This window comes from Seriola dumerili, unplaced genomic scaffold (genome assembly GCF_002260705.1).
Source record: "Seriola dumerili isolate Sdu_G_001 unplaced genomic scaffold, Sdu_1.0 BDQW01000290.1, whole genome shotgun sequence".
In the NCBI taxonomy this organism is placed as follows: Eukaryota; Metazoa; Chordata; class Actinopteri; order Carangiformes; family Carangidae; genus Seriola; species Seriola dumerili.
The window spans coordinates 1,708,862-1,723,811 of NW_019174545.1; the positions used below are offsets into that span (position 1 = coordinate 1,708,862).

At 39.5% G+C, this 14,950-nt stretch overlaps 1 protein-coding gene across 1 annotated transcript in view; it reads right to left on the minus strand.

Annotated features, from left to right (window-relative positions):
- Positions 1-14,950, minus strand: part of ntrk2 (neurotrophic receptor tyrosine kinase 2) — a 78,901-nt gene that overhangs the window by 59,481 nt on the left and 4,470 nt on the right. Inside the window, exons 3-9 of the mRNA XM_022757633.1 lie at positions 14,534-14,605; positions 13,925-13,993; positions 12,708-12,853; positions 2,444-2,577; positions 1,213-1,345; positions 909-980; positions 431-676 (exon numbers count right to left, since the gene is read on the minus strand). Coding sequence (XP_022613354.1) covers positions 431-676; positions 909-980; positions 1,213-1,345; positions 2,444-2,577; positions 12,708-12,853; positions 13,925-13,993; positions 14,534-14,605 — 872 coding nt within the window. The remainder of the gene's footprint in view (positions 1-430; positions 677-908; positions 981-1,212; positions 1,346-2,443; positions 2,578-12,707; positions 12,854-13,924; positions 13,994-14,533; positions 14,606-14,950) is intronic.

Consider the following 14,950-nt stretch of genomic DNA (forward strand, 5'->3'; position numbering starts at 1 on the left):
TCTTAATAGTTAAAAGCACTCTTCATTTACTAAATAGAAATGTGAAACAGTGACTTCAACAACTTCACAGTCATAGTATAAACAGTGACAGGCAACTCTACAAAAAGAAAGAATTTGACAAAAGCCAGACAGACTCATAAGAGTGACTGCAAAAGTGATGATTTTTTTCAGTTTCCTCATCATTTTAAGGGCTTGCACGGGTTACTTGAAAATTTAGATAAATAAAATTGATTATAAAAATATTTGCTGATTACTTTTCTGCCAAACAGCTAATCAGTTCATTTAATACTCTTTAATGAAAGCTAAATATTGATTTTAAAATAAACAGTTTTTTAATAGTTTCTTAATAATAATAATAATAATAATAATAATAATAATAATAATAATAATAATAATATGGCTGATATGTTGATCAGAATGATGTGAAAACAGAAAATGAACTCCTCACCATCCCAGGGCTTGTGCATGAAGTGAGCCTCCACCTCCTTTTGGTCTGACCCGTATTTGTTTTTAGCCACCAGTCTGTACCTCCCATTGTTGAGGTGTGTGGGGCTGTCCAGCTGCAGGCAGCCGTGGTACTCCCTCTCTGTGATGTCGTGGATCAAGGTCATGATGTAGAGCCCCTCTGTCACCGCTTCATCGTCCAGATACCATTGTAGCTGGGGCTCTGGGTTTCCTGGAAAGGTTATGAAGACGATACAAGACACTCAGTGATTTTCATTCATTCATTTTCATCATATTCTTTAATTATCAGTCTATATTTTTGTGCTTATATCGTCATTGCTGTGATTCATATATACTGTGACACTAATCAAAATTTAGGGTAAGTATTTCATGCTGAGGCCTTGCCAAACTGAAATTCAACAGCAAAGTATCATGAAAGGATATTATTCGGATGTCTCTCTTACCTGACACACTGAAGGGGATGCACCAGTGATGGTCTGGGATTGCATCACTCAGTTTAGTGATTTTGGGGGGAACTGAGGGTAGTGGAGAGAATAGAGAGTTTAAGACACAAACAGAAAGGACAGAAAAAAAGGTGAGATTATTGAGAGGTCAAAAACTAGTGAAGCATATAGAAACACTGATTGAGAAGAACAATTTTCTTCTCCAGCTTGTAATTCTCTGTTTCGAAGACAATACTACACAGACAGACGCTTTGACACCTTAATCTACATTGAATCAGGGATGTCTGCGAGAGGGTCAACCTACAAAGTATATCCAGCTGCAGAGAGGACTCCTTCTCTCCTACAATGTTCTCAGCGGTGCAGCTGATCTTGCTGTTGTGGTCCATCGACGACAGGTTGGACAGTCGTAGCACCGAAATCTGGCCAGATGTCTCGATCTGAGAGTGCAAACACACCCATATATCAGCATGAAGACTGAAGAGTTATTTTCTCAACACAAAGACAAAGGAAATGATTGCTTATCTAACGACTCACACGACTTATCATCGTAAGATTACTTTGTAAAATTAATCTGTAATGGTGACGTTACGTGAAACTGTCATGACAAATAATCTCTTGAGGTTTGAGAGCCGCAGAAATCAGATTTGGCCTTTAAATTTGAGTGGTCCCTGATAATTTACATGTGACAAAGCATGTGAAGCATTGGAATAAGTTTATCATACCAGTGAAATCATCACATTCATGGCACTGTATACAGCAGGCAACATAGCAAAACACTGTCAGAAGGTGGTAGCAGGGTTTACATTATTCATACATATCTGATATATCAACTAAAATGATAGTAACAAGTGTAAGCACACTTCAAAAATGAGTAAATATCTTGTATATCTCCACTTTTCGGGGGAACTTACTCTTTTGATCACATCACAGAGAATACAGAGCCAGACAAAGTCATGGATTCCTTTTTAACGCCTTTACAGAGAGTTTACATGTGTGCTGACTATTAAACTGTAGCTAAGCTCAGTTACCAGATAAAGGGGATCAGGCTGCAACAGACATTTATCTTCAATTGCCAATTATGTATTCTCAGTGAACCTATGAAGCCTGGAAGCCTCCGTGCCCAAGGTAACATTTTCATTTTACTAAATTTATCAGACCAACTGTCCAAACCCCGAAGATATTATACACTCCAGTTTATTAGGTGCACAAATCTTAAAACTAACACAGTCTAACAGAGAAAGCTCTGCAATAAATCCTACCTTCACAATGGGTATATGGATCACGTTTGGAAAGCTGAAACCAACAAGTGTCTTTTTTTGAAAAATGGCTGAGACAATTAATCAATTATCAAAATTATTTTTTTCCGTAGATCAGCTAATTGATTTATTGACTAACTGTTTCAGGTCTGTAAGTAATGTGAAAAACGAACCAACTATATTCTCTCTCGCTCTCTCTCTCTCTCTCTCTCTATCTGTGTGTGCGTGTGTGTGCGCATGTGTGTGTGTATGTGTGTGCGTGTGTGCGTGTGTCCTAACCACATAGTTGGTGACCAATGACATGTTCCAAATCAGCTCAGGTGAGGGCACACCAGAGGTCGTACAGGACAGCTTCACGTTCTCCCCCTCCATTACAGTCACTTTGGCTGGGCTCAACGTTGCCATGGGAACCTCTACATACAACCAGGGAGTGGGGAGGAGGAGAAGAGGATGAGGAGGATAGAAGAAGGAGGGTATAGAGATGGAGAGAGGGGGAGGAAGAAGGAAGGAAGCAAACTTAGGATTCATGGCCAACTCTTGTCCTTTCAGTTGAAACACAAGGCACGTAACAACCTCAACAATAAGAGTGGAAGAGCAGGCAAAAACACACACCCACTACCACAGAGTGAAAAGAAATGCACACAAAGACAGGCCTCGAATTCAATCTCCCTCTCTCTCTCTCACACGTTCATTTAAGCACACTCACCCCAATCAAACAGTCAGACAAAGAGGCAGAGTTCAAACACAGTGATGGTTACACTGATTACTAGTGCATGTCTTCAGCAGCCCAAGTACTAAATTGATTGGACACAGTCTGAAGCCTCTGTCAAAGCAAAGACACTGGTGACGCTGTGTGTGCATATGTGTGTGTGTGTGTGTGTGTGTGTGTGTGTGTGTGTGTGTGTGTGTGTGTGTGTGTGTGTGTGTGTGTGTGTGTACAGTGCTGACCAGGAGGTGACCTGAGCATGACCAATCAGACTCAATCAGAGTCTTGCCACCCTTGTCCCCCGTCCAATAACATCGTTGGTGAAGAAAGGAGGAAGAGAAGAGAAGAGAAGAGGAGAGAAGAGAAGAGGAGAGAAGAGATTAAAATAACTAACTAAGAGAAGACAAGAATAAAGAAAACAGAACAAAAAGAAGATGAGACCAAAAAGAAAAGAAGAAATGGGTGTTGACAGCTACTGAAGATAAAACTGGACAGATTTCTTATCGAACCTTCTCCTCTCCCCTTCTCCCCTCCTCTTCCAACCTCTCTTATCCGTCGGCAGAATGCTTATCACCAGGGCAACCCACTTATCACTACGGCAACCCTCTCAATCACCATGAGACGCACTAAAAACTAGTCATTTCAGTGGTGGCAGGCCAGCTGCCATATCACAACCACATATCTTAACAGACTCTCAGTAAATCAGCTTTCTGCTGCCACTACAGCCATCTGCAGGTCACACAACACACACACACACACCCTATAAAGCCAATAAATCAGGATAAAACTTCTGGAAACCTCCTTGGTTTTGATGTGATTGCAGTTGTCATGACCTGTCAACACAGAAAATTATTTCCATGTTCAATTATTTACAAGCACAGCTTTGGTAGTCAAACCATCCATGACGCTGTGTGATGGTAATCCTTTCGCTGCTTGGATGTGTTCAGAATCAACAAGTGAGACTGAAGAGGAATTTACCCTAATTAGCATGGTAGACCAGCCTGTGTCTGTGACAACACATTGCACAGAAAGATTTCACTATTATGTGCTTAGCCCACCTGCAGTCAATAAATGTATTTATTTAAGTTTGTTTGTTTGTTAAACTTGTTGGTTTTTGAACAAAGCCTGCCTTTTTTTTTTTTTTTTTACAAAAGCTGTAATCGTGTATTTAGCATCAGTTATATTGCTGTTCTCATTTGAATTACGAATACTTCAATACGGGGATCCAGCTGTTATCGGCCTCCTGAAATATCTGATGAGAACAGAGATCCAAAAAATTAGAAAGTCAATGCCAAAACATGAGCATATATGAGACATGTAACATATGAGACACATGAAACATATGAGGTAGGGAATGCTCTGCAGCGATCACATATAGTGTGTACAATGCAAAAAATGCAATTGATGTAGTATGTTAAATTGCATAAGGCCATGTCAAGTGCAAATTGAGACTGTACCACCACGTTTGAAAATATCTATTCTGCAGTTTAGTAGTTTAGTAATAGTTAGTTAGTAGTTAGCTTTCAGGTGTATCACAAAGTCTTTATCACTGAGTGGAGTTTGCTCATTTGTCATTGAGATGAATCTGTTGATATGCTAGCTCATTAGCTGTTATGATTTCACGTATAACACTGAAGAAAATATCAGAGAAATGCTAGTACTGCTATGGATAAACCCTCTGAACCCTCTCGAACTACTATTTCCGAGGTCCGGTTCGGATTTTTTCAGTGATTCAAGGAAATCAAACAGACCCGGTGATTGTAACCGTTAGAGACATTGAATATAGCAGTTTCACATTTAAAGTCGCTATATGGCAGACACATGACGTCTTTGAGAAAGCTGAGAATTGACAGCTTACCTTTGTTTCGCTGATAATTTATGAACCAGACGTTCAACAGGTTTTCACCGGCAATCGGATTATCCGCAGAGGTGTCGTCATCTCCATTAGAAACGAACCAGGTTAAAACCGGTAAACGAGTATAGCAGTTTCACGTTTTAAATGATCAGTGATTTGCGAGGTGCTTAAGAGGACAGGACTTCTCCAGCGACTTGGAGCTGAGCTACCTAATATTTGCCTTGCTTTTATTCTCTGATCATTTAAGGTCCCGACGTCCGATGACTAAATTCTTTACACTACAGTTAGTTCCGACCAAGTAATCTGATTGGACGAGAGGCATTTTATGAGCGCTGATATAGTACTGGGACTTTTAACTAAATGTAATCACTCCGCCTGACAGGTATTCTACTAACCATTAATCGGCGTTACATTAAGGATCGCTGTCAATATTAGATTTTAAAAAACTTTAAAAAGGTGAATATATTTCCAGAAATAACATTTGAATTAAATGATGAGGCCGTAGGGGGCCTGGCCCGCCCCCAAAAATGCTTGTCCCCCCCCCACTTGAGGCACAGATCTCTTAAAAAAATTACTTTAATTCATATTTTATATTATCATAGTAGCTAATTTTGTGTTGAGAAATACTAATGTTGTATTCTTTATCATTAAAACATTAAAAATATAAAGAAACAATGGTGTGATTTTGTTTGATTGATGGGAATGTACACTGCAACAGCCTATCACGGCCTTACTGAAAAGAAAGTTACGCTATGTACGTGACGTAGCCTACGTCAATGTAGCCGCTCAACAGTAACCGCGCATTTTTGAAAGTGAAGCTGGATGAGTTTTCACCGGCTTACTATTACATTTCTAGTTCATCATGGATATTCGTAAGTGGTTGAAAAGCCCACCAACAGTCTCCTCTGCCAAATCGGATACGACACCGACGCCTCCTGATGTCGTTGGAGAAGGAGACCCTGGACGACAGTCTGAGCAACGTTGCTAGTAGCTCCGTGGAGCCCGACCCTGGGCCTGGCAGGACCTGCAGCGGCCACGGAGCGGAGGCTACCAGCAGGTCAAGTGCAACCGCGACTGGGGCAGTATTTGGGCCACAACTGCCTGTTGGATCAGTTTAAGTCCGAGTGGAAGGATACGTTGATGAGGAGGTTCAGCTCAGAGAAACGCCGCCTCCCGCTGTACTGACAGGAGGGACTGGAGAGAGGAAAGCGCTGCCTCCACCCAAAGTACCAGTAGGTTTAAAGTCTCTGTGCGTGTGTATGTGCGTGCGTGCGTGCGTGCGTGCGTGCGTGTGTCTGTGTCTAATGGCAATGCATATCCCTCTGTTGACTGCTTTAAAATGCAATGTTTGAGAGATGCTTGTGGTGTTACATCTAATATGTTATATAGTCAAGTGTTTTATGGATATTCATAACATTGCTTCTATGTAATGTATTGCTTTAAACTATGAGGACTGGTGTTGTCGGCTATACCTGGTCATATTGCTGTTGGTTATGTTTAACGTGATGATTACGTAATGCGCGAATGCAGTATAGGATTATTAAAAATATACGTATATACTACAATATACTAAAATATACTGTAGGTTAATAATAATTGTGCCCTCCCATGCATTTCATATGCCCCCCTTAAGACTGAGGTCTGGCGACGGGTCTGTTCAGTACAACATCACTCCCTCTCGTGTGATATTGCTTAAAAATCTGGTTAAAATATATAGTTGAAAAGGACAAGGTGTAAAAAGAGTATGTGGCTTAAAACTAGATAAAAGTCCATTTTGAGCTACTGGCAGTTAGGCAACCACAACTCCGACCAATGCGCATAGGGGATATGATGTCATTGACAGGCGACCAAATCACACATACCTTACAATGAGAAAAATCACGTATTTCTTTTTTCTTTTTGCTGGAAACATTTGGGATAATGTGAGTACACAACTCAAAAAATACATAACATCGGTCTAGTCATTTTTAGACATTTTAATGTGGAAAAGTTACATATTATAATTTTAAATCAAGCTTTTTCAAATGTACTTACTTTTTATTGCCAGTATTTCCCTTAATTGTCAAAATTGTAAAAACCTTCTTTTCTGTAAACAATGATTTTTACAGGGAGAGAATTGGGCAAAATTGTAACCATGAAAACCTCACCTTATCAAACCAACAAGACATCTCATTAGCACTGTTTATATGCCAGTCCTTGATACTCCTCGACTTCATGAATCTAGATTGCCCTCATTCACCAGGAGCCTGTTCTCTGAATTGGCTGTGAATTACGAGCACATGTGGCCCTGAATAGCTGCTCAAAGCTAATATTTAAAAGGAAAACATCCACTGCTCTCTGGATTGAAACTTCACACAATACACCACAGCATACTTTAGCGTCATTGTTGTAGGTGTCACTGTTGTCAGCTCTTGTTACAGGCCACAATGGGCACGTCCATATCGATGTTTAGAAAAGTGTTTACATTTACCTTCCACCACACCGGAAATGCCATGATTTGTGGCGAGAGACGGGAGCAGGCAGAGAGGGAGAGAAATCTTTGTCAAATACACAACAGGGAGAGGAGCAAATGTGCTGGAGAGTCACACATCACAAATCTGTCCCTGAGTTTGCCTCTGCATTGTTCTGTTGTTCAAGCGCAGTGAAGGCTGTCAACACAGTGAGAGGAGGATTCACAAATTATGATTCCTCCTCAAAGAATTCAGAGAAACAGGGAGGAGAATGAGCACCAGGACTGGATGAGCAGCTTTGAAACTCAGAATCTGCTATAGATTATTGATTTTCTGACTAAACCTATTGTGAATCAGACTGACACCTGGTCTTTTCTGACTCTGAAATGTATTATCTTTCAGATTATTTGTAGGTTTTAATTTTCCTCAAATCCATCAATACCTGCCTTGTTTGTATCTTTCGCCCTTTTTCTGTTTTTATGCCACATTTAAGTTATTGTGGCAAGTGACCTAGTATTAATGTTTGTAAACATTGTAACATATTTATCCCATTCCCATTGGTTTGAGGTGGATTTCCTCTATTTAATTAGCTGCTTTGGTGTCTGATGATCAGTTTAACCAGACATGAAAGTTGATATTGGCTGATTTTGCTAAACCAAGGATTATGCCCAGTTTTGTTTGTTTGCTTTACTCACTGCTGTTATTGTGTGTTCCTTGTTTGTTTGTTTTTTGTTTTTAGTCCAATGTAAAGTTTTAAGATAATGATAATAATAATAATAATAATAATAATAATAATAATAATAAGTATTATGGTTAGGGAAATATTGTAGTTACGGCAGCTAGGTTAAGGTAAGGTTAGAAAGACCTGAACCTCTACACTATTACTTCCCACCTCTACATGAACTACAAACTTCTTCTTTCATTGGTTTTGGACATGATACTTAGCTGGTTCAGCTATGCATGATTTTTGTCATATGATCGACCACTGATGAAGTATAAATCAAAACTACACGGTAATCTATATTTAAACAACAATCTTTCACCCCATTTCAAAATCTTAGCAGTTAGTTTCTTCCCTTTCCCATAAAGATGGTTTACTGAATCGTTTCGACCAGCTATGCTCTTCTGTTTTTTAAGCTGTCGTCCACTCCTGAAGCCTTCTGTTAGCAAAACCTCACTTGTAAATGACAGCAGCATGGCCTTAAAAGGAAAGCAGGAGACCCAAATGTAGGTGGGATGGCACTAAACGTCATGTCCATTACTTTTAACATACTTAAACAGTCTCATAAAACATCAGAGTTGCAAGACATGAACATCGACCTACTCTATCTCTGTCAATCTACTCTGCACTGGTGTGCTTGACCTTTCTTCTGTGTTGATTCTAAGTTTAGTATTACAGCTTTTATAACAATCAAAAGACAGAACAGGGGATTATAAAGGGGAAAGGAGCCTGATAGACAGTCATTCAAGCCAAACAAATGAGCTGACAGAGAGACGGACAAACGGAGAGGGAGACAGATGAAGACAGAGTGCACCAGTGCTGTGATGTGACCAGCAGAGATCTGGTGATTCATCTGCTGTCATTTCCACAGCACATGAAAAAAAGCACCTTTGCTCAGCTGGTTTCAATTATTAACATTTATGCCTTTTGGAGCATATAGCAGATACTTTCACCCAAAGAAACTTAAGGTGTAATAAGTGTGATCATAGAAAATGCTTAAATTTTTTCACAAGCTAATGTAATTATACAATTTAAGGAAGAGTTTTTAAAATTAATTAAACCAAGGGGGGACAGTTTATAGGTTTTTTATGAGTTTTTTTCCCCCCTGTTAACAATCAACTGACTGGGAGTGTTTTAACACCTTCAGCTGTTTGAACCCCAACATTTTTTGCTGAGTGACAGAGTTCACTTATTTTCATATTGCACAGGCCTGGGACTGCAGTAACATCAGAGCAGCACTTTTTAGTAAAGTTTTGTACAGGTCAGCAAAGGGAACGGTCTGTATTTGCCAGCCTTTTCGAGTGGAGCTCCAGCAGTAAACAGTCCACTGAGAGATAGAGAGAGCGAGAGAGAGAGAGAGAGAGACATATGCGGGTGGCCTGAGAGATCATTGTCAGCCCGAGGGCATCATTGGGTACTTCCTCTCCTTTGTGCCTTCCTCATATGTCACTCAGATATGTTCAGTCATACAGTAGGAGAGACAGTCATACATGAAGCAGACAGACAGATGGAAAATTAGTAAGAAAGAGGGAGAGGCAAAAGATAGTAAGAAAAAATGACAGAGAGACCAAAAGGCCAGCAGTTTGGCCAGACTCAGAGGTCTTTTGGTGTATCATTGTTAGCCCTGGGGCATTATTTGGCACCCCTGCCCCACCATGTCCTCCTCCTCATATGTCACTCTGCCAGGGGGTCCCCTGCCCACCTCTCCAGGGGCCCTGCTGTAACTGTCCTAATGCCAAAAATAGCCTCTTCTAATGGAGGGGAGGCAGAGGGGACGGATCAATAGGAGTTATCAATGTCATTGTAAGCTTCCTGAAAGCTAACTTATTGTTTGTATCCCTTGCGTCCCGACTGCCCTGAGCTATTTTTGACCAGATCATTTGCACTGTCAACAAGAGAGATGGCAAAAATACTTTCAGCTTCATGTTGTGGCTTATTAGAAGAAAAAAATGATTACATTTCAATTTAGGCCTATAAAGCTTTTCGGACTGTTATCAAGTATTTTATAAATTGAAATCGGACAAGAAGTGGGTTGTTTACGTTCACTTCCACTTTATAGTAACAAACCAGATCTGACTGGACTTATCCCCCAAAGGTTCGAACAATTTAAGTTTCATTTGTTTACTTTGGCCAAGCTCAAGATTATTAGGCTGCTGAATGTCCAATTCAGCCAGATTTGTGCATATAAAACCTACAAATCTAGGCTTAGGTTGGACAGATTTTTCTTCAGAGAATATGAGCAGGTCAGACTTTCAGAGACAGTTCACACTGTAATCGGACCCCGTTTATGAATACAAGAGAGTCCTAAATAGAGATATTCATTAAAAATTTATGCAGGAGATACAGACGGGTGGCGAATTAAAGGAAAAACCAACATAAGGTGTCTTAGTAAGGTGTTGGGCCACTGTCATCATCAGACAATGGTGGAAGAGGTATCTTTTACTTAAGTAAAAGTACCAATACAGCAAAATAAAAATACTCCATTACAAGTAAAAGCCCTGCATGAAAAATCCTACTCAAATAAAAGTACATAAGTATTAGCAGCAAAATGTAGATAAAGTATTACAACAAAAGTGCTGGTTTGGTCCCTCTGACAGATATATTATTATATATGATGTCATCAGATGATTAATACTGAAGCATTAGTATACAAGCAGCATGTTACTGTTGTAGCTTTAGTTAGCTTTTTACAATTTTATACACACCGACACCACATAAATCTTTGGGGTGGTGAGATGGTTAATGGGAGAGGGAAGAAGAAAAAACAGTTCTCTGACACAAATCTGTTTCAGTTTGACTTTTTCTCTAATCTTTGATTATGTTGAGATATCGGATCATTGGTTTCATGGTTTTTGCACCAGTGAACTTTCAAATGTGCATTCATCTTTGTAATGAGGGATTTATGCACTGCAACCCGACCATAATATCCCTCTCGGTGTAACTGTTGACAGACTGTTCTTGCTGACAAAGTCTGATCATGTCCTGCATTGACATTCTCAGTCACCTGAGGAAGAGTTGATCTTCTGTTTTTCCTTACATATTTTACTAATGCTCGAGCATCAAGCTCATCAAATTTCCAACCCTATTTACTGATGTCTTTCCCACAGATCTAAATGCAGATGTCACTGTTCCTATTGAAACACCAGCCAGTTGAGCAGTCTTTGTGACTGAAGCTTCTGCCATCTGTGCCCCAACAATGAACCCTCTTTCAAAGTCACTTAGATCTTTTCCTCTTGGCATCTTGATAGAAAATCATAATCAACTGGTGCTCAGTATTCTTATACATGCCACAGAGCATGAGTGGATCTGCATTCATTATGTTTCTCCACTCATTTATTCAGGTTTATCTTTTTTTAGTATCCATCGGTTTACAGTAAAGAAGGAAAGACTAAAGTGTCAGTTAAGTGCTGACATTTCTACAGTCAAGCTTGTTAAAGGCTCCCACAATCAAGTTCATTAAAGGTTTGTGCTCTGTGGAAATCTGCACTGGAATGACAGCAAGTGTGCTGGTTATTTTTACATTACACTTATGCACTGTGGCAGGTTCAGAGGTTCTCCAGGTTTTAAAATATTATATTCCTTTTAATGAAAAATTTTTTTTTCCTTAATTTATCACAATCAAATATGTGAAAAATGCCTTCCATTGCTCACAATAATGTAATCATTGCTGTTGCAGTTGAGCATATAGGAGCAGCTTTCTGTAAATCCAGAGACAATTCTTTCCTAGTCGACTGATAAACGATGATTCAGAGAAAAAGGAAATGAAATCTGCTGTGTGACAGCAGGTCATCGGTGCTATAGGACAGAGTGCAGATGGTCTTTACTTCATTTTACTGTGATACATGCGGCAAATTTTCACTACTCAGCGTCTTTGAGACTCACTGATGTCATCTGTGTGTTCAATCTCACAAATGTTCCTTCCCAGTAAAATATCTCTGCTTCTATAATGTCCTGTCACTACCTTTCTACATGTACAAGCAAATGTCTCAGATGACTGTAACCAGTCTATAAGATGACATAACCTGTCACGTAGCGCACACACACACACATGCACGCGCCAAACACACTTAGTATATGACACATTTCTCTCCCTCTTCTCTCATCTAGCAGCTAATCTATGTATCATATGAGTAAAATCCCCACAGCACTGAGATACAGTCAGCCTGTTTAGTGTCTGTGGCCTTTCAGTGACACCCAGCAGAAACCAAACTAAATTTTTAAGCCCTCTATTAAAGCAGTGCTCTGGGTGTGCATGCATGCGTTTATGTCATTTGTTTGCTTGTTCATGTGTAAGATATAGTCTTTTTTTTTTGTACTACACTGTGTCTAGGGAAATTACAATATACAAGCTAAGCAGAGCCCTGCAGAAGTGAAAAGCAGTATGCGCATTGTCCTCGCTGTGGCCAGCCAAAATTCACATACCAGTGGGTATACATTACGATTAACACAGTGGCTGTTCTCAGTGCATGAACTGTATTCTTTTTGCATTTATTCTCATAGGTTTTGACAACAAACTTCACTTCAGTCCACTTTCTCCAGTCGCCCACACCTCCTCTGAGAACCGACAAAACACTTAGTACACTTGTCTTGCAGTAACAAATTTTGTACAGTATAAGTCCTGTACTTAATCACACATTTATGCAAACACACACACAACTATGCATGTGCATACAAACACATGTGAATGGAAAATTTTCTGTAGAGGGAACCATTAGGATTTTCCCTCCAGGTGCTTTAGTGCTTTGCACTATGCTGCAACTTATAAATGTCTTCTCCAGCTCCTTACTCAGTGTGTGTGTGTGTGTTCTCACCACACTTAGGAAGTGTCAGTCTGGACAGTTTACGTCCTCCTCCATCCTCAATGCAGCGCAGCTCCTGAGTGTCTGCTTCCTCCCCTAACCACAGCTTGATCCACATGTTCTCACAGGAGCAGTGAAGAGGGTTCCCTGACAGGATCCTAGACACACACACACACACACACACACACAGACACACACACACACACACACACAGACACACACACACACAACGATTCGAGTAAGCAGCTGAATTGCAATGATATATCTAAGTGAATGAAAGAAATTGTTTGAGATTTTGTAAAAGCTTATTTGCTTTCTTGCCCAGAGCTGGATGAGAGGATTGATACCACTCTCATGTCTATCCGTTAAATATAAATCGACAGCCAGCAGTTGTAGCTTAGCATTAAGACTCGGGGGTGGGGGTATAACTGCTAGCTTGTCTCTGTCAAATTATAACAAGGTCTGCCTACTAGCACTTCTGAAGCTCACTAATTAAGATGTTATATCTCCTTAATTTAATCCAAACAAAAACCAAGGTGTAGAAATAATGAGAGGTTTCATGTGCCTGTCCAGCACATTAAACACCTTAAAACAACAACTTGGCATTTTTTTCCACTTTAGTTTTCAAATAGAGAGAGATTTATAAGACTTGCTTATAAGAGTGGCACTGATCCTCTCATCTAACTCTTGATAAGAAAACAAGTAAGTGTATTCCTTTAAGAGCCAGGTTTTTCATTGGCTACCTAGCATGAAAAAAATATATATTTTTGTGCTGCACAAAACCAGTGGAAAAATGTACAAATTCTCTCTTTTTTATTATTATTATTATTATTATTATTCTCTCTTTATTATTATTATTCTCTCTTTAGGGTGTGCTTAGGGGGCATGTTTTCCATTATTTATAAGTGTCATAGCAAGTAACATTGAGCCCCGGTGCTTAATTATCACTTCAGATAATCTCTCCATCCTGTTTCCTCAATATAAATTTAAAATATAATCATTTTTCTGGCTGCAGGAAAACCCAAGATTGCTGGTGGCAGTAAACCCAACTCCAAGCTTGAAATCATCACATCAGGAACCTACAGGTGACATCACAGTTGCTATAGGTCTATGTTTATATACAGAGTATGATGATAACTGGAGGGTAAACCAGAGAGAGAGCCAGGAACTGACAGACAGACAGACAGACACAGAGATGGACAGACTGATAATGACTGCACTGAACTCACAGATAAGAGATGTTGAGGTGTTTGAATATCCTCCAGGACAGTGATGACAGGTTGTTATCTTTCAGATTCCTGGAAATTAAATCGAACATCAGGGAATCAGATTGCATTTGTAATATCACAACAAAATATTAGGTCGATGTTACAGCAACTAATGGTGCATTTCAACGTGCACCCAAACGCCTGTGTTATTTTCCCATTAAAAGTTCTCCCCTCTAAGGATTGTGACAATTAGCCTTAAGTGGTGCATTTGATCGGTATAATAAGCATCAAACTTTAATTATTTTTACAAGGTCCCAAGATTTGACAATCAATTATAAATGCCGTTCACTATGAACCTGAACCTGGCTTTATTTTCCATCAATCTCTCAGCCATTTATTTCTGGTTAAGTTACTCTCTATAGTATTACATACTGTATTACTCTTGGTGGTGTAATTTTGCATTCATTAACCCAATTTAAAACATAAGTAAAATGTCAAAGGATAAGTAAATTTTAACAGAGTCAAACAAATTACTCACTGAAAGTGATAAATAATGGTTGTACTGCTGTCACATCAACAGAAAGCAAATATACTGTATATTATGATGGCATGAGATGTGTTTTTACTTACAGGTACTGTAATTTGATGTTGTTTTGAAAGGCCAGCTTCGATACATATGTAAGCCTGCTGTTGGTCACCGTTCTGACAAAAAAAAGAAAAGAAAAATATAACAGCCACATTAATATCTTCATGAACAACAACAGTAGGATATATACCAGCAGAAGGACTTTTTTTTTTTTTTTAAAGAATGATCATGACTGTCCCCAAACTAATATGTTGTTGCATCTAAGGCTAACCTAACCTTAGCATTGTCACGTTGTAAAATGGATTTGTTTTCCAACTGTATTTTGTGACAGTTTTGGAAGTCACAGACAGATATGATATCCTGCTGATGGAGACAGCAGATCAGAAAAGTGTCGTTCTACAGGGCATGCAGTATAGGCCTGTGGTGTATAGTTAAATACACTGACAGAGGCACAGGCAGAT